Source organism: Macaca mulatta, chromosome 11 (assembly GCF_049350105.2).
Source record: "Macaca mulatta isolate MMU2019108-1 chromosome 11, T2T-MMU8v2.0, whole genome shotgun sequence".
Classification (NCBI taxonomy): domain Eukaryota; kingdom Metazoa; phylum Chordata; class Mammalia; order Primates; family Cercopithecidae; genus Macaca; species Macaca mulatta.
The window spans coordinates 90,227,930-90,254,987 of record NC_133416.1 but is presented as its reverse complement, the minus strand read 5'-3'; the positions used below and the strand labels follow the sequence as shown (position 1 = coordinate 90,254,987).

Here is a 27,058-nt window from a genome sequence, read left to right as displayed (position 1 = left end):
TAATAAAAACTGAGTGAAATAAAAAGTCAGCTTCTACCTTTATTATGTAAGTTATGTTTTTAAAGTAATATAATAGGGGGGCTAAAAATATGTATGCCATTAGGCCAAGCAAAGTTAAAGGGTTATACAGCTTTTCTATATTACATGTACATTCTATTTAGCATATAAAACTCTATAATAGTTGTCCCAAAGATTTGTATCCATGTTTTCTATTAGATGTCTGTCATTTCTACTATGGGCTGTGTTTCAGAACCTGAATTTATAAACACTTAACAGGAGCCCAAACTATCTCAGTGATTTTGAATTTTATGAGTATGAATTCATTCAAAATTAAATAGAGCTTCTAGTTCGCTGTGACCAACATCTCCTCATACTCACACAGAGAGACAGGGAGAACCAAAAAGACCCAGAGGATACGTGTCGGGGGTAAAAAGAGAAGATTTCCAGCTTCTTCATTCAGCAAGAGTTAAAAGTCGACATTATCTTTGAAAATCTCTTAAAAATCCCTTGAATTTCCCTTGAAATAAACCTTGAAGTACAGCCTCTCAATGTGCTCTTGGCAGTCAGTTTTGTTGTGTTTTGATTTTATTTCCAACACTGTAAAAGACTGCTGTCTTGTGCTGAGCATCCCGTGTTGTGGTTGGCTTGCATTTAGAGCCCTAGTTTTATTGAGGGGAGTGGAGGATGTAATTTAAACATGTTTAAAATGTTAGAACCACACTCAGTGCTGCAAGATGTCCACCCTATGAAAGCACAAGAAGCTGGCACGGAGAGGACAACAGCTTCATACAAATTCCTTCACAATATTGACTGAGAAACTTCCGGCACCAGTCTATGCGCTGGGGAAAGCAATGTGAGAAGAACCAAGTACCTGCCATCACAGAGTTCACGTTCTAGAGAGGGGAGGCAGATAACACAAATATGTAAAGAAATACACAGACCATAGATGGGAATAAGCACCAGGGAGAAAAAGTACAGCAGAAAAGGAGAGGGCGTATTGGGGATGCAAAGTCTCACTGATAGGAGATGCTATTTGAGCAGCTATTTAAGTTAGTGCCCGAGGAAGCCATGCTGTTTCTTGTAAGAAAAGCACGGCAGTTTCAGAAAATGCAAGTATAAATGCCCTAAGGAAGAATCATGTTTGAACCAGAGACAGATAATGCCAATCTGCTCATTGTCTATGTAGCTTGGCAGGTGGAACTGACTTCTTCAAAATTCATTCTGTTTGAATAATATAGAGACAAATGCCTGTAATGTAAATAATTTAGCACTTCACTTCCTATGGGCCAGGCAGCATTCTAAATGCTTTCTATGGGTCACTAATTCCCGTAAAAAGCCCTCTGAGTTAATTATCATACTACCACCTCCATTTACAGAGTGGATGAATGAAGTCTAGGAATGTTATGCAGCATGTAGAAGATATCAGGGCCAGAAGTAGATGAAGCCCCATTTACTGTTTAACCCATTTGATTTCAGAGCCTAAACTGCTAAGTGGTATTGCCTACCAGGATATGTGAATATGACATAATTCCACTGGGAGTTCACTGTATAAAATGCTCTTCCAAATAGGGACATCATTGAGGCATGTTATTTATAGCAACACCTAGTAAACAGACAAATCCTATGTGCTCCACATGTCTCTATAAATTTAGGAAGGCAAAACCCAAAAACTCAGTTTCTTTGTGAAGTGTTACGCTGGGAGTGAACAGCTTTTTTACATGCTGCCATATCATGAACAGAATATAGTACCTGCTTACATGTTTAATAAATTCGATGCTGTTACTGTACATGGAATACATGTCACGATTAAGATTTATACTTTTGAGATACAGCATAAACAGGCTAACCTATGGCTATTACTGAAAACAGTATTAAATAAAAACTTGATATATACCTGAAGGCACAGTCTATATTGTCAAGGATAGTATAACTCTCTGCACAAGTACTTTATCAAAACATTTAGTTCAAAATGGGCTTTAAGAACTTGCACTTTGATTGTCAAACTTTAGGGACAGTGTATATCATAAGGACTCTGACTTGTCTAAGAACGTCACAAATACCCATCTGGCAGAGTTTTGGTTCTTCCCAGAGCCGACCACGTGTTAGTACACTTCAAATGACACAGCACACATGTTTGGGGAGGTAATACATTTGCATTAAAGCAGAGTTGAAACAAATTTGTATTAAAGCAGAGTTGAAAATTCAAATGACTCAAAAGAACTGTGTCATAGGACATCTTCACGCTATAGTTCCTACTACATCAACATCTTCACCGTATTCAGCAGCTTCGACGTAGATGAAAGAAGTACTACAATCGAACAAATTAATATTTAGGAATAAAAGTAAATATTATAAGTTCTGAATTACCCAGGAAAAGATTTCTGTTATAATGCTCTAATAATAAAATTTCATTAAAGCCATTTAAATTTTGTTTAGAGATAGGGTCTCACTCTGTTGCCCAGGATGAAGTACAGTGGTGTGATCATAGTTCACTGTACCCTCTAACTACATCACCACGCCTGGCTGTTTTTTTTTTTTTTAATGTTTTATAACAACAGGGTCTTGTTACATTGCCCAGGATGGTCTCGAACCCTTGGACCCCAGTGATGCTCCTGCCTCGGCCTCCCAAAGTGCTAGGATTATAGGCATGAGCCACTGCGCCCAGCCCAATTTAGCATATTTCTAAGTAGATTATTTTTTTCCGTCTCAGGGAATTTTCTTAAAGGTGAATATATGTTGCTTTATTTATTTGTAGGGGAATTTTAGATTCTTGTGTATTTAAACATTTTGTACCAGATTTGAAATCACAAAAGCTGTAAATATGAACTTTTTCTCAAATCTCTCTCCAGAGTTGTCAAAATAAACATATATAGTAGAAATAAAATCTGATGTGATACATCCAGATCATTCTCTCATATCTCATTTTATTTGGTAATAAAAAGGCTTCCCAAACAAATGGCCAGGTAAGTGAGTGAGAATCTACTATCAAAAATATCTGGCTTCCAAATCATAAGCCAACATTTCACTACATCATTTAGCTTGCTTCAGTTTTTCTGAGGGCTTGTTAAAGAAAAGGAAATAAATTATTTTTATAAAAATGTGACAAGCATATTTTAGCTAATAATATGAGTCAGGCCAGAGCAAAGTAATCAGTATGTTTCACGCAATAAGAAATGATAATTTTATTCTTTGGTATGTTTCTTGAAGTTCCTAAATAGTCTTTGAAGGTACAACACGGGGAGGTGACTGAGTTCTTGCATTTTCAGACATTGTTGTATAAGCTGTTGATGATACAAACTTTACAGACTTTTAATCTTGATAAAATACTCATAAAAATGATGTAACAATTAAAGGCTAAGACTTTTGTTCGTGATAGAAGCATATTTGCTGTCTCTGAGAGGATAGGGACCACAACACTACTATTTCTCATTATATCCACAGGGCCTATTTGAGAAACTGACATATATTTGACACTCTGCTTGTGTGGCTTTAAAGTCTGTGTCATTTCACTTTTCCAGTGTTTCTTCAACTGGAATCCACAGACCATGTGGTATGGGGTGGGTTATAGGCATATAGTCAAGGGTCTATGAATTAACCTTCAGAATTTGTCAATTTTGATGAACAGCACTTCTCCACTCTAATGGTTTATTAATCATTAGATACTCTGGACAATTTGGATCACTGTATTTTAGACAAGAACTGTCCAATGCTCTCAGTACCCCGGGTTTTATTTATAATAGTGATTGTACTTTTCGTAGGTAATGTTACAGATGAAGCAGTGAGTTTAGACACAGGTTCAAAAACCCAGCTGCCTGGGGTTTGTACTCTGTTTCCGCCACTAGCTGTGGCAAACTGAATTACCTGTTTCTCCATCTATAAAAACTGGGGAGACTTTTAATGTTTAATCAGTGCAGACGCTTTTAGGCTGACACCTCATAATTTTTTTAAATGACAATTTTATGGTGTACAATATTATGTTTATTCTACAAATTACAGATACAAAAATCTTAGCTAATAATTCATTACACACACACACACACAGAGAGAGAGAGAAAGGTGAACTCATAGCACGTTATCAGTTTTGACCCTCTCAATACTATGATTCCCATTTAGGTGAACATTTGTTTATATATCACTGTGTAAAAAAGATTCCTATCTTTCAAACATGGAGATACAGTTTATACAAATTCAAGTGTAATCATAATAGGTTTAAAGTAATGATGCGGTACTATAGTGCTGAGGGTATAATCCATCATCTGTTCTTCATTAAAGTTCCCTAGCTATAGAAAATGGTTGGGAGTTACTGTGTCAATCAGTATACTGGAAAATAAAATGATAATGTTGTACTATGCAGTGAAGGGAAAACTAAGCATATGCACATGTTCCTAGTAAAGTTTTCCAAGGCTATTTAAAGTACAGAATCTTCCTTCAGTAGCAAAATAATTCCATCCTCAAGGCCTGAGGAATCTATTCCTCTCAATTTTAACCTAAAGAACTATATAAAAAATTTGGCAGTAATGTACAGAATGGTAACTCAATATAGGTAAGAAATTATAAATTCTAAATACTCTCTTTTCTGACAAGAAAACAAATAAGTTAAGATACATGTCCATGTATTTTGGATTTGTTGTTTAAGTAGACTGACCTACAGAAATGTATTTTAAAAACTTTTTGGGCTGGGCGCGGTGGCTCATGCCTGTAATCCCAGCACTTTGGGAGGCCAAGGCAGGCAGATCATGAGGTCAAGAGATCGAGACCATCCTGGCTAACATGGTGAAACCCCATCTCTACTAAAAATACAAAAATTAGCCGGGCGTGGTGGCGGGCGCCTGTAGTCCCAGCTACTGGGGAGGCTGAGGCAGGAGAATAGTGTGAACCTGGAGGCGGAGCTTGCAGTGAGCAGAGATCGCACTGCTTCACTCCAGCCTGGGTGACAGAGCGAGATTCCGTCTCAAAAAAAAACAAAAAAAAAACAAAAAAAAAAACCAAAAACTTTTTGGTCTTTCAATATTTGTATATTGACACTTTCCAAATACAGCTTCTATAACTTCTGGTATTACTTTAAAAGCATATCCAATCATGAGTGAGGAAGTATGAATGTCTGTGATATATTTATTTGTTATTGCTGGTCTAATTTGTTGATAGTTTCATAGTATACCCGTGATTACAAGAAAAAGCAAAGATAGTTGTAGAAGGTAAAATCTATTATTACAAAAATACAATAAATGGTTTAACAATTTGGGAAACGATACTTGAACTCTGTTGAGGAAAAGGGAAAGCAGCCATTGGTTCCTGGAATTATAGTGGAAAAAGCACTATCTATTTTAAAGAAATAATTTGTCTCCGGAAAACTAAATTCTTACATTGGGAGAATTATTATGTTTGTTTCAGTGAGTTTTATTAGAATCCTTATGCTATAAATAACCAGTGAAAATTATAAATATAATCAAGAAATAAACTGTAGTATGAATGTAGATCCCATGGGGGAAGATCTGCTATCTCTTACATGACTAAACTCTTAAGTAGATAATGATAGAGCAACTTGGACTGATGAATAAGAAAAAAAAATAACCAATAGAAGTAGCAGTAATGTTCTAAATGTACCTATTCTAGAACTTGCTGAGACCTGTTCTCATCTCTTCCTGTGATTTAAGCAATTAATTTTTTGTAGTTATTAATTGTTGGAAGTAGCTTATACATATATATTATTTTGTAAATCATGCTAATGATTTTTTTTTCCAAAATTGCTTCTCTCTTTAAAAGTCAGCATTCCTAAGCTGAACAATTTACTTTCCAAATAAAACAATTTAGTGTAAATGATCATTTCTAATTCTTTCCTGTTACAAGGTCTCTAATGTCACTGTATTTGCCCTCCTTAGCCTGTCATTTACTCTTCAAAAAGGAAATGTAAATATTTTGTAAAGCAGCATCTCAGAGTCATTTCAGTATAGATCATTAAAGAAAGTGACAGAATAAAAGAGTGAAGATAAAAACCACATGAGAGCTGGTCAAACATAAATGTAAATACAAATTAAGAATACTTAAAACATAGAATTATATATAGTTAAGAAACTGAATTCTCTATAGTTTTACTTTTTTGGTATCACCAAAGATGCAGGTTCGCTATTATTTACAAAACTACGAATACTGCTCCACAGGAGATACTTGTTGGCATTTGATATCTAAGACAATAATAGCTGTTTATAAGACAAAACTGAAAAATTTTGCAGCACATATTTTTTTCCCCCTTGATGTCAGTCTTCTCGGTTCTCTTCTCAGGCTTATCAAACATGATGTTACGGCAATATATTTAATCAAATCCTCCTCAAGGGATAAAAAAAACAGCTGTTGATTCTTAACACTTTCCAAGGAATAAGGAATTTAACAGTATAACAACCCAATCTAAGAAAATTAATGTCATCCAGGATAACAAAGTCTCTTCTTGACCAAACTTTAGACAGGCTCCCCTAAGCCTTTATACAGAGGACGAGGCCTCATCCTTGAGTCTTGTCATCAGCCTGGCTAGGTCAGTTGCCTCAAAAATTATGCTAAGTCACTTTAGCAAGAATCCCCCCACCCTTGATATCTGATCACCTTCATTTATCTTATCAAATTTCTCATCCTGCACCTTTTGATATCTGATCACCTGGCCTACCTTCAGTGAGAGCCCTGTCAAGTCAGTTCAGCAAGAATTCTCCTACCCTTGATGTTGTCCCTTAGAAATTTTTCATTCACTGATCTCACTCACTATGCTAGTTAGGTATTGTAGGGGAGGAAAAATATCTTTCCTTCCACCCATCTTAGGTTCATTGGCTAAGGCCCCCGTTAAAAAACAAACACACAAACAAACAAAAACAAAACAGACTGGCCGGGCATGGTGACTCACACCTGTAATCCCAGCATTTTGGGAGGCCAAGGTGGGCAGATCAGAAGGTCAAGAGATCAAGACCATCCTGGCCAACATGGTGAAACCCAGTCTCTACTAAAAACACAAAAATTAGCTGGGCGTGGTGGTGCCTGCCTGCAGTCCCAGCTCCCAGGGAGGCTGAGGCAGGAGGATGGAGGATTGCTTGAACCTGGGAGGCAGAGGATGCAGTGAGCCAAGATGACACCACTGCACTCCAGCCTAGGCAACAGAGACTCTGTCTAAAAAAAAAGACATATTAAGATTAAAAAAATAGGTAATAATTCACAACACACAAATTTAACATAAGTTTTACATAATATGACAGCCTTCATAAAGAAATGAAGACATCTGTATAAATCTCAGTGTGTTTTATAGTAGGTTTGATGAAAATTAGAAAGTTGTAGAGAAATAGGATAGGACAAAGGGATATGAGCTAAGTGTAAGACACTAGGGGAGAACGGGGCAAGGCCTGTTTGTTCGGGTTCCTCTTGGTTTCACTTCACCTTCGGAGATAAGAAAGCGCCTATTCTCCAGGCACAGCACGGGCACCACTCCCATGAGTGTCTTATGGCTGCCACAGTGGAAGATCAGATAGTCCTTCCTGCACATGCCATTTCTCGAATTCCTTCAGCTTAAACAACGTCAATATGCCAAGATGCCATATTTTGGGGTAGTATTTTCTGAACTCTTACGCTGTAAATTCCCAGCTGTCTTTGCTATAGAGTTGAGCCTAATCTCTCTCCCCATCACGATAGTCTTGACCCCTCTCATAATAGTCTTTAATAAAATCTCCTTTCCATTTAAAAAGTCTCAGAATATTTCTTCTTTAACAAGGACATGGAACTTTCAATAAAAATTAATCTATCAATCTATGAATTTTCATGATGTGCCTAATGTTTATTTGTCTTTAGGATCAGGAATAATATGATTTGTCTGCAAATACAGATTGGAGTTCAGATAGTTAACAAGGAGTTAGGACTACAGGAATGGTAAAGAAGCAGAAAAAGAAGGTGTTACAGGGAGAATTAGAAGCAGGAGGGACAAGCAAAGACTTATTACACATATAAGCAACTTTTGTTTAATGTTTCAGTGTATATTTAGAAAAGCATAAATACCTGTAAAATAATAGAAACGGAGGAAGCTGGCTATGGGAACAACCAAGGGGAATTATAAGGAATGTGGTGACTGGCAATGGTGGAAGGGCAAAGCCCTCTGAAGCTGACAGCCACTAGTCTCCCAAACTGATACTCCCAGGTAGGAATGTGGGTCGGTGTGGTTCCATCAGCTGGAATTTCAAAGAAATCAGGAATCTGGTTTCTCTGGAGTAGAGACTAACTGTAATTTTAGTGTGTGGTCCCACAGTTTGAACAATTATAGCTATAACTCCATGCAAAAGATACCCCCACAAAGAAATGTGAGTAAAAAGAAATACATTGGAATCAGAGAATATAATTAAGTGAAATTTCCCAAAGGTTTTGATGTTCCCCAAACTACAATACTGAAGCTGATTTTCTTTATAGCCAAGAGCTCCTTACGTTCCTGCTATGCCTCAACTCCCCTGATCTTTCCAGTTGTGAATCTAAAACACACATATATACAGAGAATACACAAGTATATATTGAAAAAATACTGTTTAAAAATGACTGCATGTAGATTGTGATGAATAACAATACCCCAAGGCTGGAAAAACTGTAAATTCAGTTTAGGTCAGTGCGACAATCTGACCCCAGTATAGGCTGCAACTTGCCCACACCAACAGTTAGTAAACGAGGGGGTTGTATTCACTAACCTTGTCTTCTAAGCATGGAAACTTACACAATTGGAGAAAGAGAAGAAAAGCAGTAAACACTTCAGAAATCCATTTTTTTGTCTGATTTGTCTAAATTTGCAAAACAAGTATAACACAAAGCCATTAAAATGTAAGCAGAGAGAAGTAAATGCACCGGAAACTAGACTTGTAACCTGTCAGAAGAAATAACTGCAGCATGAACATAATTTGGAAAAGAGATCTAGAGTAGAAAGGAGTTTGAAGGCAGATGTGGGCAGGATGGGACCAAAATTGATCCTGACCTAACTGAAGCTGTCAGGGAAATGAACATCTATCTTGCTGGAATTAGGTATTTAATTTCTACTGACATGGCAAAAAATATCCGTAATAATAATGTGATGAAGCGTATTTTTGAACTGAAGTAGAATATGCATTTGAGGAGCTAATTTGGGTAAGTGTGAATAAACCTAAGATCAAAGGTCTTGTTTCAATGGTATCTCTGGTTGCAATTAACAAAAATAGATAAAATGTGGGAGAAAACTAATAACTTGATTGAAACCTATTTTGGGGAGAGGAGGGTGTCAATTTACCTCACGTCATTTGCTAACTATGAAATATACAGATGGACAAGAGATCATCATGGGGGATGGGAGGCAGGACTAGACTGCAGCTCCAGACAGAGCAGGTTGCGTAGGTGTGCACCGCGAATTTTAGCTCCAGATTGACTCTAAGAACAATCCAGCAATCCTGACAGGACCCGCAGACCCTCTGAAGGAAGCGGACTGCTCCTGAAGGCCCCAGGAGACACTCCAAATACTGTGAGTGCCCCACCTGTGGAAGTAGGAAAGGGAGACCCTCCTCTCCTGACACACGTCACCACTGGAGAAGCTGAAAGTCTGTTCGCGGGAGGAATTTCTGGCTTTACCTGGAACTGAGACAATTTAGAGAGCTGAGCGAAATACAGGGGTGGGGAAGCAGCAGAAAGGCCCTGGGAGCTCGCTGGGTCCCCAAGCACGCCATTCCTGCCTGATACCACAGGGATCCATCAGGAGGGTGGACAGAGGAGCAGGGGGTAAAACTCCACCGGGAGAAGGAAATCTCTAGCTGAACTTTGTAACTACCTGAATGGGTCATGAAGCCTCCTGGCCTGAACTTAGTGGGGAGCTTAGGGGAGAATGCAAATCCAGTGTGCAGACTCCATAGGCGGGGCAAGAACCAAACCTTTTCCTTCACAGCTGGGAGGTGGGTAGCCTGAAGCAAGTTTTCAAGACCTCATGCCCTCCACCTGGAAACAGACACAGACTCTGGGTTGTTTAATGTGGATAGGTGAGTAGGTGGGGGGCATGATGGGAGTGAGACCAGCCCTTTGGTTTGTATGGGACCTGGGTGAGGCCTGTGACTGCTGGCTTTCCTCCAATTCCCTGACAACACACATGGCTCAGCAAAGGCAGCCATAATCCTCCTAGGTACACAACTCCAGGGACCTGGGACTCTAGCCCCCACCCCCCACAGCAGCTGCAGCAAGACCCACCCAAGGAGAGTGTGAGCTCAGACACACCTAGCCCTGCTCCCACTTGATGGTCCTTCCCTATCCACTCTAGTAACTGAAGACAAAGGGCATATACTCTTGAGAGTTCTAGGGCCCTGCCCACCGCCTGTTCCTCCCCATACTACCACAGCTGATGCTCTCTGGAAAGCGCCTCATCCCAGCAGGAGGCCAACCAGCACAAAAAGAGTGCATTAAACCACCAAAGCTAAGAGCCCTCAAAGAGTCCATTTCACCCCCGCCACCTCCACCAGAACAGGTGCTGATTTCCACAGCTGAGAGACCCACAGATGGTTCACATCATAGGATGCTGTGCAGACAACCCTCAGTACCAGCATGGAGCCTGGTAGACCTGCTGGGTGGCTAGTCCTGAAGAGAGACAACAATCACTGCAGTTTGGCTCCCAAGAAGCCACATCCATAGGAAAAGGGGGAAAGTACTACATCAAGGGAACACCACATGGGACAAAAGAATCAGAATAACAACCTTCAGCTCTAGACATTCCCTCTCACAGAGCTTACCCAAATGAGAAGGAATCAAAAACCAACCCTGGTAATATGATAAAACAAGGCTCTTAATCCTCAAAAATCACACTAGTTCACCAGCAATAGATCCAAACCAAGAAGAAATCCCTGATTTACCTGAAAAAGAGTTCAGGAGATTAGTTATCAAGCCAATCAGGTAGGCACCAGAGAAAGACAAAACACAAGGCAAGGAAATCCAAAAATTGATATAAGAAGTGAAAGCAGAAATATCAAAGGAAACAGAATAGCAGAAAGAAAAAAACAATAAAAAACTCAGGAAATTATGGACATGCTTTTAGAAATGAAAAAAGCTCTAGAAATTCTCAGCAATAAAATTGAACAAGTAGAAGAAGGAAAGTCAGAGCTCCAAGACAAGGTCTTCAAGTTAAGCCAATCAAAGACAAAGAAAAAGGAATAAAAAAAATGAACAAAGGTCCCAAAAAGTCTGAGATTATGTTAAACGACCAAACTTAAGAATAATTGGTGTTCCTGGGGAAGAAGACAATTCTAAAAGCGTGGGAAACATATTTGGGGGAATAATCGAGGAAAACTTCCCTGGCTTTGCTAGAGACCTAGACATTCAAATACAAGAAACACAAAGAACACCTGGAAAATTCATTGCAAAAAGATCTTCACCTAGACACATTGTCATCAGGTTATCCAAAGTTAAGACGAAGGAAAGATTCCTAAGAGCTATGATAGAGAAGCACCAGGTAACCTATGAAGGAAAGCTTATCAGATTAACAGCAGATTTCTCAGCAGAAACCCTACAAGCTAGAAGGGCTTGGAGCCCTATCTTCAGCCTCCTCAAACAAAACAATTGTTAGTCAAGAATTTTGTATCCAGCAAAACTAAGCATCATATGAAGGAAAGATAGTCTTTTTCAGACAAACAAATGCTGAGAGAATACACATTACCAAGCTACCACTACAAGAACTGCTAAAAGGAGCTCTAAATCTTGACAAGAATCCTGGAAACACATCAAAACACAGGATCTATGAAACAAAAATACACGCTAAAAAGCAAAAACAAAAAATAAAACAAAGTACACAGGCAACAAAGAGTACTATGAATGCAATGGTACCTCACATTCCAACATTAACATCGAATATAAATGACCTAAATGCTCCCTTACAAGATACAAAACCGCAGAATAGATAAGAACTCACCAACCAACTAACTGCTGCCTCAGGAGACTACATAACATATAAGGACTCACATAAACTTAAAGGGGTGGAAAAAGGCATTTCATGAGAATGGACAATAAAAAATGAGCAGGGGTAGCTATCTTTGTATGAGACAAAACAAATTTTAAAGCAACAGCAGTTAAAAGAGACAAAGAGGGACATTATATAATGGTAAAAGGCCTTGTCCACCGGGAAAACATCACAGTCCTAAACATATATACACCTAACACTGGAGCTCCCAAATTTATAAAACAATTACTAATAGACTAAGAAATTAGACAGTAACATAGTAATAGTGGGGGATAAAACGAGGAATTAAAAAAATGAACAAAGGCTCCAAAAAGTCTGAGATTATGTTAAACAACCAAACTCAAGAATAATTAGTGTTCCTGAGGAAGAAGATAATTCTTAACATATAAGGACTATATGTTAAGTCCTTATTTATATATATTTAACATATAGTTTGTTATATTTATATATACTTAACATATAGTTTACAATAAAAGACAATTCATATGTTATAAACTATATGTTAAACCTGCTGTTAATCTGATAAGCTTTCCTTCATAGGTTACCTGGTGCTTCTGTCTCATAGCTCTTAAGAATCTTTCCTTCGTCTTAACTTTGGATAACCTGATGACAATGTGTCTAGGTGAAGATCTTTTTGCAATGAATTTTCCAGGTGTTCTTTGTGTTTCTTGTATTTGAGTGTCTAGGTCTCTAGCAAGGCCAGGGAAGTCTTCTTCAATACTCCACTGACAGCACTAGACAGATCATCAAGACAGAAAGTCAACAAAGAAACAATGCATTTAAACTATACCTTGAGACAAATGGACTTACTGACTTATATATATACAGAACATTACATCCAACACCTGTAGAATACACGTTCTATTCAACAGTGCATGGAACTTTCTCCAAAATAGACCATATGATAGGCCATAAAATGAGCCTCAATAAATTTAGGAAAATTGAAATTATATTAAGCACTCTCTCATACCACAGTGGAATAAAGCTGGAAATCAACTCCAAAAGGAACCTTCAGAACCATGCAAATACACAGAAATTAGATAACCTGCTCCTGAATGAGCATTGGGTCAAAAACGAAATCAAACGGAAATTTAAAAATTCTTCAAACTGAACGACAATAATGACAACCTATCAAAACCTCAGGGATACGGCAAAAGCAGTGCTAAGAGGAAAGTTCATAGCCCCAAGCATCTACATCAAAAAGACTGAAAGAGCACAAATTGACAATTAAGGTCATACCTCAAGGAACTAGAGAAACGAGAACAAACCAAATCCAAACCCAGTAGAAGAAAGGAAATTACCAAGATCAGAGCTGAACTAAATGAAACTGAAACAATAAAACAATAGAAAATATAAACAAAACAGAACACTGGTTCTTTGAAAAGAAAAATGCAATTGATAGACCTTTAGCAAGATTAACCAAGAAAAGAACAGAGAAAATTCAAATAACCTCACTAAGAAAAGAAAACAGGAGATATTACAACTGACACTACCGAAAATACAAAAGACCATACAAGGCTACTACGAACACCTTGATGCACATAACTAGAAAACCTAGAAGAGTTGGATAAATTCCAGGAAAGATATGATCCTCCTAGTTTAAATCAGGAATAATTAGATACCCTAAACAGACTAATAACAAGCAGCGAGATTGAAATGGTAATTAAAAAATCACCATCACCGCCAACAACAAAAATCCAGGACCAGACAGATTCATAGCAGAATTCTACCAGAGATTAAAAGAGGAATTGGTACCAATTCTTTTGAAACTATTCTACAAGTCAGGTAAAGAAGGAACCCTTATGAAGCCAGCATAACCCTAATACCAAAACCAGGAAAGGACATAACCAAAAAAGAAAACTACAGACCAATATTCTTGATAACTATTGGTATCAAAATCTTTAACAAAATACTAGCTAACCGAATCCAACAATATAAAAAAAGATAATCCATCATGATCAAGTGCATTTAATAGCAGGGATGCAGGAATGGTTTAACATACATAAGTCAATAAACGTAATACACCACATAAACAGAATTAAAAACAAAAATCACATGATCATCTTAATAGATGCAGAAAAAGCATTCGACAAAATCCAGCATCCCTTTATGATTAAAACACAGCAAATCGGCATACAAGGGACATACCCTATGTAATAAAAGCCATCTATGACAAACCTACAGCTAACAGAATACTGAATGGGTAAAAGTTGAAAGCATTCCCTCTGAGAACTGGAACAAGACAAGGATGCCCACTCTCGCCACCACTCTTCAACATGGTACTGGGAGTCCTAGCCATAGCAATCAGACAAGAGAAAGAAATAAAGTGTATCCAAATCTGTAAAGAGGAAGTCAAACTGTCACTGTTTGCTGATGATATAATCATTTACTTTGAAAACCCTAAGGACTCCTCGGGAAAGCTCCTAGAACTGATAAAAGAATTCAGCAAAGTTTCTGGATACAAAATTAATGTATACAAATTAGTAGCTCTTCTATACACCAACAGCGACCAAGCAAAGAATCAAATCAAGAACTCAACTCCTTTTACAATAGTTGCAAATAAATAAATAAATAAAAATAAAATAAAATACAATACTTAGGAATACATCTAACCAAAGAGTTAAAAGACCTCTAAAGGAAAACTACAAAACACTGCTGAAAGAAATCACAGATGGCACAAACAAATGGAACACATTTCATGCTTATGGATGGTAGAATCAATAGTGTGAAAATGACCATAGTGCCAAAAGCAATAAATAATTCAATGCAATCCCCATCAAAATACCACCATCATTCTTCACAGAATTAGAAAAAACAATTTTAAAATTCATAGGGAACCAAAAAAGAGCTTGCATAGCCAAAGCAAGACTAAGCAAAAAGAACAAACCTGGAGACATCATACTACCTGATTTCAAACTATACTCTAAGGCCATAGACACCAAAACAGCCTGGTACTGGTATAAAAGTAGGCACACAGACCAATGGCACAGAATAGAGAACCCAGAAATAAACCCAAACACAGCCAATTGATCTTTGACAAAGCAAACAAAAACATGAAGTGGGGAAAGGACACCCTTTTCAACAAATGGTGCTGGGATAATTGGCTAGCCACATGTGGGAGAATGAAACTGGATCCTCATCTTTCACCTTATACAAAAATCTACTCAAGATGGATTAAGGACTTAAACCTAAGACTTGAAACTATAGAAGTCCTAAAAGATAATATCAAAAAAACACAAAACCCTCTAGGCAAGAATTTCAAGTCTAAGAAGCCAAAAGCAAATGTAATAAAAATAAATAGCTGGGAGCTAATTAAACTAAGAGCTTTTTTGCACAGCAAAAGGAGCACTCAGCAGAGTTAACAGATGACCCATAGAGTGGGAGAAAATCTGCACAATCTATACATCTCGCCAAGGACTAATATCCAGAATCTACAACAAACTCAAATCTGTAAGAAAAAAACAAACAATCCAATCAAAAAATGGGCTAAGGACACGAATAGACAATTCTCAAAAGAAGATATACAAATGGCCAACAAACATATGAAAAAATGCTCAACTTCACTAATGATCAGGGAGATGCAAATCAAATCCATACTGCAATACCACCTTACTCCTGCAAGAATGGCCATAATCAAGAAATCAAAATATAGTAGATGTTGGCATGGATGTGATGAACAGAGAAAACTTCTACACTGCGGTGGGAATGTAAACTAGTACAACTACTATGGAAAACAGTGTGAAGAGTCCTTAAAGAACTAAAAGTATAACTACCACCTGATCCAGCAATCCCACCACTGGGTATCTACCCAGAGGAAAATAAGTCATTATATGAAAAAGATACTTGCACATGTATGTTTATAGTGGCACAATTCACAACAGAAAAATTTTGGAACCAATCCAAATGCCCATCAATCAACGAGTGCATAAAGAAACTGTGGTATATGTATATGATGGAATACTACACAGCCATAAAAACAAATGAATTAACAGCATTTGCAGTGACCTGGATGAGACTGGAGACTATTATTCCAAGTGAAGTAACTCAGGAATGGAAAACCAAACATCGTATGTTCTCAATGATACGTGGGAGCTAAGTTATGAGGACGCAAAGGCATAAGAATGACACAATGGACCTTGGGGACGTGGGGGGAAGATTGGGAGGGGGACGAGGGATTAAAGACTACAAATTGGTGCAGTGTATACTGCTCGGGTGATGGGTGCACCAAAATCTCACAAATCACCACTAAAGTACTCATGTAACCAAATACCACCTGTACCCCAACTTATGGAAAAATGAATAATAAAAAAATAAAACACATGGATATATTTGTAACTGAAAAAATTAGTCAAAGTGAAATATGTATGTGCAGTATTAAAACACATTTTACTCATAAAATCAATCTGGTGATTCTGGGATCCACATAAAATCAATGCGTAAAAGTCAAGAGACACATGGTATGTAGTATTCCCACATCACAGAAGCTTGTGGAAAGTTTTGGGAGAGGCCATATGGTTCCTCACCCATTTACAAGCAGAAATGTGGTTTAACTGCCTCCCAGACAAATTATTATTAACTTTGTCATTTTTTTCCAACAACATAACAATCCTTTATATGTTAGAATCTGAATCTGTCCCATTAAACTTGGTTTCATGTTTTCTTTGTTCTAATTAGGGTTGAAGAATATCTTTCCCATTAGAATATACATATGTAGGTGGGAAATTTTATATCCTTTCTATTAATAATAGCTCAATTAAATAATTAATCTTTTTCCCCAGAGCTCAGTCTTAGTGGTTATTTCCACTCCACAGTCATTCCCCTACCACCATATTCACCATAAAAATGAGAGTCAAATTGAAAGTAATACGTTACAGAATATGTGGACTACCTTGTAACACAGCTGCATTTTGTCAATAAGCTCATTTATTTGAATCTTCTCTTCCCATGTTTCTCAGTTTAATCTTTTGACATATAAGCATTACTAAAGAGCCCAAATGGATCACACTGGTTTTGATTTTATAATAATGTTCTGAAATAATTTATGTCCTGGGAAAGGTATAATGCATATATGAAGTTCTCTATCGATAATATTATCCTTGAAAGATATTCTCCTTTTAATGCATATATACTAAATACACATGGGATATTTATAAAATATTCTACATATTAGAAATGCAAAATGCAAATACAACAGTTAGCATATAAATCAGAGAGCTGAGTCAAAACTAGAAGTAATCTACCAGTGATCACCAAAAAAAATGTGTCCTCATTGGTACTTATTTATTCCATGTAGATAGTACAGACCTGCATCAAATATTACCTACTGTGCTCCTCAGAACATGCAGTTGTCCATGAGTCTTTAACATAAAATTCTATCCTTTCTTCCCCCACAGGATTAGCAGATAATCAAATGAGCATAACCGAAATAATTTACTACCTAAAGTTAGCTCCCCTCTATTTCTAGTTTTGTTTTTCCCTCTGTATCTTCACAGTGTCCTTTTTCTTCTTCAGTCACTGGGGAGGAAGCAATCCTTAAATATCTCTGATATTTCCTTTGCGCTCCCTTCACCTTGGACACATTTTCAGTCTCATGTTCACATGCATACACACATTTTTAGTATCCTATTTAACACAGAGACACATACATCTCAACATCTATCTTTAATTGGTAATATTCAAATTTAATATTTATTTCCAAACATCACTACAGAATAAGTCTTACACCACCCACTTCCAATTCTCCATTTCCTCAACTGCTCACGTCACTTATGTGAAACTGCACTCCCAAAGGGCACAAATATGCTTACTCTTGGAAGTCAAAGGACTTTCTCTGTCCTTGTTTTTCTTTACCTTTTTGCAGCAGTGTTCCCTGCTCATCAACTTTGCTTTCTATGCCCTGTCACTGTCTTGGCTGCCTTCCTTATTCTAAATTTGAAATGTCAAAATTCCCAAATGTCTGAAACTGACTCTCTTCTCTTTTGTATATTCCCTCCTTTGGTGATGCTACCCACTTATTTGGTACCATTCCCTTTTTTGCAAATGACTCCCAAGTCTCTATCCCTAACTATGGCCTTCTAACTCCTTACTTGATAGGAATGTCTCATGAGAAAATGAGAGTAAGTAGATTCTCTCGCTCAGAATGTGCTCAGTCTAACCATTTTGTTCTTATAATAAATAAGGCCCTCTGATTACAATTTTTATATTTGTGGCATTTCTTTTCTTCCAGGTTACCTAAAATCAAAATTTTGGAACATATATGGTGGCCAACTAATTATCTTCTTCACGTCTTTTGAAATAATCTATTACTTAATTTATCTGTATGTTCTTTTCCATTTCTCTCCATTTCTGTACTTTAGTTTCACTACCTTATGCCTATACTATTACCATGATCTTTTATTAAGTTTTCCCAAGGCTGTATCTCCCAACTCTACTTCCTCAAACACAATCGACATTTTTCATTTCATCATATAAATGGCCATCCTAAATTACCCTTTTCATTATGTCACTTTGCTTAATAACATTTTAAAATACAAACGCCACATTTTTAATATGGTATCCACTACCATTCATCTAGTTTTATGGTAGTTTTCATTTCTATCTTCCCCTATACCCTTCCTCTCGGTACATGTTGCCCTAGTTCATGTACATAGTTCTCCCTGCCAGAATTCTCTCCTTGTTCTCGCTAAAATCCTTACTTACAGGCATCCTATCATTTCAAGTTTCTCTTAGCTTGTCAACTGTGACTCAGTGTCTCTTCAGCTCCATCCAGCTGAACGTCGTTTCTCTCTCCTGTGCGCTTTGCTTACACCTAGCTCATGTGTCTCACAAAGCACTTATTAGATGCTATTATTTATTGCCCTGATGTTTGAGGATTGGGATTCCCACGTTCTCTCCTTCACTCCCTCCCCACATTAGATTGTACATTTCTTAAGGACAAGGTTAATGTTTCATAACTTTCAAACCCTACTGCATTTGGCACAGTCTTACATAAAGCTGGAACTTGATAAAAAGTAAGTTGAATAAATTCATATTAAAAACAATTACATCCCCAAAAATATAAGATGTACAGACCTATCATTGGTAATTACTCTCTTCTAACTCTAGAGTTTACAAAAAGTCAAGTAAAAGCCGGTGACTTTGTACTATGCAAATTTCCCATTCTTCACATTAACCATTTTTTAAAAATCCATAAGTTAATGCAGAATTTGGCTTAATTCCTCCAGGAAGAACAAAGCAGTTCCATTTAATATCCCTCTAGTCCTTGAGAGTCAGCATTTTTTGATGCCCATTAGTGAGAGAGAAGACAGAGAAGACTGTTGTCTATTTAAAGTAACCTCCAAAGAAAGGTCAATTTATTTAAAACAAAACAAAAAAAAATTAAAACTAAAAAAACTTAAAATGGCAATTTCAGTAAGGAGTTTTCCTATTATAGAAACATGTTTTAATGTATTATAAGGTTTAATTTTAGGACAATCAGCTCCAAAAATCAAGTAAAAAAATTAAAATGGTAATGGCGTCATTTTGTAATAAATAGACTTCTCTAACTGTGTAGTTTGGTAAACGACAAGGTATTAAACATCTCTGATAAAGAGACAATGTCAGAATCTAAAACTTATTTTGTGCCTGCTAATTTAGACATCTTTCATTATTTTAGTATTTGACCACTGGAATCCTTTGTACGTAAAATGATGCAAAAATACAATTAACAATTTCAAAGTACATTATGTGGAAAATATGGCTTTCATATCATAGAAAACATAAAGAAATTCATCATGGGACATATTGAAGAAATGGAATCGGTATTTTATTAAGAAAGAATATCCCACAGACAGCAAGCTTTTTAATATGACTGTAACAGAGGTTGCAGCTTCCTACTTTATTTTGCATAGTAGTGATCTGATATGAACATTGGTGAAACATTCACAGAGTCTCTCACATACAGCTACTGATTTTTACCCTCCTAGTTGTACTTAAAGAACAGAAGAAAATTCTTTAGAAGAAAATTTTTAGAAGAAAGTAAGAGTAAGATAGCCGGGCGCGGTGGCTCAAGCCTGTAATCCCAGCACTTTGGGAGGCTGAGACGGGCGGATCACGAGGTCAGAAGATCGAGACCATCCTAGCTAATATGGTGAAACCCCGTCTCTACTAAAAAATACAAAAAAAACTAGCCGGGCGAGGTGGCGGGCGCCTGTAGTCCCAGCTACTCGGGAGGCTGAGGCAGGAGAATGGCGTGAACCCGGGAGGCGGAGCTTGCAGTGAGCTGAGATCCGGCCACTGCACTCCAGCCCGGGCAACAGAGCGAGACTCTGTCTCAAAAAAAAAAAAAAAAAAAAAAGAGTAAGATTAGATTACTGTGTAGGGGAGAAAACTAGAAAAGACAATGGAACTATTTAAATAGACTGGAGTTGAAGTCTGTTAGCTACGCTATCATATAGGCAGGTACCAAATTTATTAAGTTAAAAGCAGAGAAATAACAAAGAATGTTTTTTATGAACAAAGGTAATAAACAGATATGAACAAGATAAATGTTAAATGAATGTTTTAATTCAGATCAGATGGGTCATTGCTAATAAATCATTACACGGGTTATTGTTTAAAAAGGTCTCTTCATTTCAGAACAGAAATTTATATTACTATCTTGTCTGATCTTGGAAGCTAAGCAGGGTTGGTCCTGGTTAGTACTTGGATGGGAGAAATTTATATTACTGCCATGGTTTGTATTTTATCACTGCTTCCTCTGTGCTGTGGTGTTTTACTCACCTAGACCACATACTGTAAGTCAAAACACAATTCTGAAAACAGATTAGGAAAAAATCATATCTGTTGATCCATCAATTGTAACATCATTTATTCACTGTTAAATGTGAATACTTTATTCTATCCCATCATTTTAAAAGTATTGTTGCCAGACAGGGAAAGTATCATTTGAATAAACATATTTTGAAAAGCAGTCTGCAGCGGGTTTATGAAGAAACATTTTGAGGGTTCAGAAAAAAATGGTTTCCAGTTGGAGATTAAATATTGATTTTATGATTTGCTTAGTCTTTTAAAATTAACCATTTCACAAATCAGACTCAAATCTTGTAATATCCGAGTGTCTTTCATTTTTTAGTCCAGGTCAGATAGCTCAGGTAGCTCTTCTCTCACTAATTCATTATAACATGCTGAAGATGGTCATTTGACCAACCACTTGACCAAAAATCAACATGACACTCAAGTGACCAGTACTCAAAAAACAATTGCATTTACCTATCATGCCTTATGTACATTCATAGCATCTTATTAACGTGAAGGCAATAAAACAACAACAACAACAAAAAAACTCGCATCTCTGCCTTTAATGAAGTTGTAATAATAAGACTTCAAATTCAACCCTTTTCCTAGAAATACTGCAGAAAGCCGTCCGACTAGGGCATTTACCAAACCATGCGTAGTGCACGCCACCCCCTTCCCTGCCACAACTCTTAACTCACTTGTGCTGCTCCAGCTTTCTCCAAAGCACGTCTCACTGTTTGATATACTAGCTCCTTCTCCTCAGACTAGATTATGAGCTCCTAACCATTTTGTTCACTGCTGTATAGCCACTGCCAAAAGTAATACCTGGTACTCTGTAAATATTACTGAATAAATAAATAAAATGACTATCATTATTTAGGTTTTCCTAATTTCTGGCTTGCCTTTCCTCTCTAAAATATGACTGCAATTTTTTTCCATCAAGCTTTCTGTTATGCATTCAGTGGCCCGGGTTACAGTGTGATTCCATTTGGTTTTGACAGTGGGTGAGTTATTAACTTCACAGCCCTTCCAGAGAATAGGGATCACAAAGGTATCTGTGGGTTGTTGTGAGAAATGAATGAAGTACTTAGCACAGTGCTTGGCACATAATAATAAGTGCTCAATAAACTTTAGCTGTCATTGTTCTCACCATGATTATTAAGTTATTTTCTTCTGTTGCAAATTGCTTATCAATTCTTGAAACATCTCATAATGAATGTGAAAGGGTTCAGAACAGCCACCCAAAGCATGGTTCCTTATAATACATAGTATTTTAAGCTGAAAAAAAACCAAAACTGCAGAAGGACAGTCACTCTGTGACCTTCTCTCTCCCTTCTCCAAGGTAGTAGGTGATAAGACCCTCATTAACACCTTGTCTCTGAATACACAGGGAAAAAAAGAAGAAGAACAAACAGGAATTTCTAAGTTCTTCCCAATTTATTACCATGAGATCATAACCTTTTGTCTTCTAATCACACTTCTGCATGATGTCTATAAAAAATATTTTCCTGAGTCATCATTTCTGAAGGCTCCCATATCAGGTAAAATGTATATTAAATAAATCTGTATGCTTTTCTATTGTTAAATCTGTCTTTTGTTTGGGGTCTCAGCCATGAGCCTTAGGGTGCTTAAGATAAAGATACTTTTTTGCCCCTACAAGTAAAACTCGGAGGCGTTGAGATTCAGGGCTAATGTTGCAAGTGGATGAATCTCCTGAAAAGAAAAATAGCTACCTCCCACATAGGTCTCTTTCAGGGAGCATTAATCCTCCTCTTTTGTGCTCCCAGAGGACTGTATACACCTCTGTATAGGAATCACCACACTGTATTTCAATTAGATGATTGTGTTCAGTCTTGTCTGCTACACTGTGTGGTCATTCAGGATATGAAATCTCTGCATCCTACCACAAAGCAGGCACTCTATAGATGAAGAATGCTTGCCCAATGGATGAGTTACTATAAAGAAATGAGACTGATCCCATTATTTGCACTCACATCACATGTGCACTTTCATTACTGTTTCAAAATTGCATTTCCCAATAGATGGTCTTGATGTGAAGAACAGGGTAGAAGATTTTAGTATTGGCGAGAGATGCAGAAGGTATATGAAAATAAAAGCACAATGTGTTGGAGTTCAGAGATGTGTTGCAAATAAAATGTGCTTAGAAGACCAAGACAAAACCAGTTCTTATTTTCTCATAAATGGTTACTCTATTTCAATAGAAGAGATCTAATTTATATCCATCTTTCTTTATGGAAGCATCATTACCCAGAGAAAAATTGTAATAAAAACATTCTTGATAACGTTGAAAAGCACAGAAATTAGAAATGAGGCCTGTGGAATAGAAAAGAGGCATACAGCTTGAAGTCTGACTATACATGAGAATCAAAAAATAATAGGTATTTAATGCCACAGCCAAAAAAACCTTCAAGGAATTGATTTTAAAAGTTATCCAAATACAAAGTACTTAGTAGTGCTAAAGCCTGTGTTCAAGTGATAAAAATCTTATGTTGCTTTACACAGGCTAGAAGAGAAAAAGTCTAACTCTAGAAAAAGAAGCTTGAGGCTGGCAGATTTTACTGTTGAATTAAGCTATTTAGTAGGTATTCAAAATAAGAGATCGAGAGAGAAAGGAAGAAAGAAAGAAAGAAAGAAAAAAACAAAACACGCTTCTATGTCTTACACCTATCACACGCTTTGAGTCTATCCCTCTGAAAGTGTTTCTCATTAGGAAAGTACTTACATTAGGCCTCAGTCTGGCTGCCAGATCATAATACTTCTCGGCTGCTTCATTGAGGCTAGCCTGTCTGTAAGAGAAATAATAAAATAAAACTATAGCATTTATTTTAGAATTACAATTAGGATCACCGTGCAGCAAAATAATGTTAATTTAAAAAAAAATTCTGGTCACACCAAACAATAATTTGTCCAAGCAGAAAAAGACTTAAAAATTGAGTGTTTGCATTGTACTTGTTATTGTATTTAAGGCATTATAAATAGTATCTTAACATAATCCTATTCAGTGGGTGTTGTTATTTCACATTTACATATTAGGAATTAGAAAAGTTATCCTACTTTTCCATGCAAAACTAGGTAATAGATTATAGTGGTGGGGTTCTCCAGCATCAACATGATACGCCAGAAAAATCTCAATTTTAAAAATAAATTGTCAAAATTAGTAATTATTGCTTTTGTTTTATGAAAATAGTAAAGATCTGCAGGACTTTCAAAATTCTACATCTGTCTAGAAAGACACTTTCTTTCCAGTATGGAGGGAACTTTCCACAGTGTGTAGTTAACAGAAAAAATAAAAAGGCCAGATTATGTCTCCCCTTGGACTTCAGACACCAGGGTCAGCACATGACTTAACCTCAGCTAAATGGATGTTCTCATTACTTAGGACTTTCATTCCTAAGTGACAGAAAGATGAAAGGATGGCCAGAACTCACTTGCAATGGTAGAAGCAATGGGACTATTTACTAGCCAGACTCTTCCTGGAAAGAACTGCTTTTGTATATCTCACTTCTGGGCCACTGAGGCTACCTTGTTTCCTGCCAATTTAAGCCTTCCAGCCTACAGTGAATTCTGTAGCTCCCATAGCCTTCAAATAGCTACAGTCAGTTTCTATTGCTCACAGCCAAATCCTGTAAGTAGCGCAACTGACTTGTACAAATAAAATGTGCACTGAAATTTACAGATAGATTTGTTCACTGTCTATTCCTGTGATTCACAGAAAAGACCTAGGTTCACCCAACTCATCACCAGAAGCAGGGTTCTAAGGAAGCGCAGCCAGTTGTTCTTTAATATACAATATATTTTTTGATCATACCATGCTGCTTCAGAAGACCTTCTAAGATGGCAGGTAATAAGATCTAAGAAGCTTGTGGAGGTTGAACTGGAATCTGGTGACAATATTTGAAGGGTACAGAAAAAATGCTACAGAAAAATGCCAAATTCAATTTCAGATGTTGTATATAGCATATCTATGATGTGACAATAATAGTAAATGGCTGGGGGTCCTGCAGTTAAAATGGAGTGATGTTCTCTTGAAGCTGTGATGTAAAGAAGCTATTGAGACAAGAAGATGACAGGACAAGGATGAAGAGAACACAAAAATTAACTTTCTCAATTAGAAAAACATATTCAAGTTTTAAAAGAGAAGGTTAACTAGCCTTATCTATAAAAGTGAATTTGCACTTGGTCAAGCCAAATACAAACTATAAAAACATACCCCATGCAACCATATAAATTATGGAAATACCTGAAGATAACATCTCTCTGGAGAGTAGGACATATTTTTCTAATTTTTAAATGAAAAATAATTAAAAACACTGCTATTTTTAATAGAGGTTATAAAGAAAGTAAAAACCCTTGACCTAAGGCTCTACTGGACCCATGACATGTTACAATGTGCTGTTGCAATTTATATTCCCATAAATGTTAAAGCTCAATTTCAATATGTCAAGAGAAGTACTTTAGTTTGGTATGAAACAGTAAAAACTCCCTCACTAGGGTATTTAATAAAGGTTCCCTCCACCAAATTATAGAATCAATTTGGTACAGACTCATTTGGAAATCTGAACCAGAATTCATTAGGTCATGCCCTGGAAAGGTTTTCTCCAGAGGAAAATAAAAGGCATGCAGGTAGGAAATTGGAGCAACTTAATACTACAAAGAACTCAGTTACTTTGAAGTGAGATCAACCGACAGATGCCCAACATGGAAAATACAGCTACCATTAATATTCATCTTTATGGACATTTAATTATGAGGTAGATAAGGATCAAAAGAGAAACTGGGGAATCCATCAAATAAAATGTCTTGAAAATAATAATAAACTCAATTTTTAAAAGGTTTTACTGCCCCCCAAAATGGTTATTAGTTTTTAAAGTCTTCATATTATTCAGTGCTTTAGTTCTCAAAGGAAATATCTAGGTTAGAAAACTTAATTTCTTAAGCTAGAAGTAGAATTGATGAAATTTTGATGAGGTGGGAAAAAAACCCCACTAGGATTTATTATATATGTCTTACAACTATGCAAATTAATTTTTACTCTAGGACCTTGCTTCTAATATTAAATAGTCTTTACAAACTACTAATCAGCATGCATTTATGGCAGAACATGGAAAACTGTAGGGAAAAGAATATGTCAGTTGCACCCACGGAATGCTCATTTATATCCTCATTTTATTCTCTAGACAAAAGAGAATAACTCATGAGGAAGTGTCCAATGTCCATTTTACAGTGTTTGCTGTATTTCATACACGGCTCTCCACAGAGCATCCTGGGAGTACTTAATACATCTTAATTGTAGAGATGATTGAATCATTAATCAATATTTGAAAAAGTAAAGATTTAGCAGTATTCTGCCAGTTGTTTAGAGATTCTACTAAATATTGTCAAGAACTTCAACCATAAGATTGTTAGGGACTGATCGCAGGACTCAGGTTCCCAAGACTATTAAAGCAGACGAAAAAATAACACTTCCTGCATACTCGTATCCTTTCTTCCTTCCCTATTTCTTTTCTGGGACGGAAAATTTCTAAATCCACTATCCAGGAATTGATTATTTCATTTACCAGTTACAATACCACCATGAAGCAATTATTATTATTTACCACATTTTAAAGATGAGGATAATGCAAAAACAGTGCCAGATATTCACTTTCTTACTTCCTGAAATATCTCATTTTTAAAAGCTCACAATTAGATATAGTGGAAACTTTTCCCAAGTGTCCAAGTATTAAGAGAAGGCTTTGAAGGTGGGTGAAGAGGAGAGCAGTGGCTCTGCAAGAAATCTTGCAGGCCAGATGTAAACAACTCTGCATTCTGACCAAAACATACTTTACAAAGCCAGAAATAAGGTGGTGAGAAGGAAAATCATTCATACCAGGAACCCACAATGGATCCAGATGGGCAACTTGCTCCATTTAACATGCCATCCTAGGAGTCAACACTGTTATGTCACATATCTAGAGCATTAAAGATTTAATCCCTATGCCAATAATAGACAGTAACTGGAGACTCAGATGGAGGCTCCTTTCTCATTACCAACTCCTACCTATCATAGCTGTTGGGCCCTCCCACTCTTCACATTACCTCTGGTCTCTCAGGGCCAGGAAGGGTAAGGAAGAAGAAAAAGTCCACATAGCATTTGTGAACTGGACTAGGAAGTAAACCCTGAATTTCCAAGAAATCACTGGAGTGAGTTTGATTATATTTTAAGTCTTTAGGTTCAGGGTTTTTTGTTCTGTTGGTTGGTTTTGTTTTTTGCCATCAGTGAAAATATAGTCTCAGATCGAAAGCAAACAGACAATAACA

The 27,058-nt window shown here is 36.9% G+C and overlaps 1 protein-coding gene across 2 annotated transcripts in view; it reads right to left on the bottom strand.

Moving 5' to 3' along the window:
* Positions 1-27,058, bottom strand: part of TMTC2 (transmembrane O-mannosyltransferase targeting cadherins 2) — a 456,255-nt gene that overhangs the window by 50,372 nt on the left and 378,825 nt on the right. For both annotated transcript variants that reach the window (XM_015152361.3, XM_028829760.2), the window contains one exon: positions 23,481-23,544. In XM_015152361.3, the coding sequence (XP_015007847.1) occupies positions 23,481-23,544 (64 nt within the window). The remainder of the gene's footprint in view (positions 1-23,480; positions 23,545-27,058) is intronic.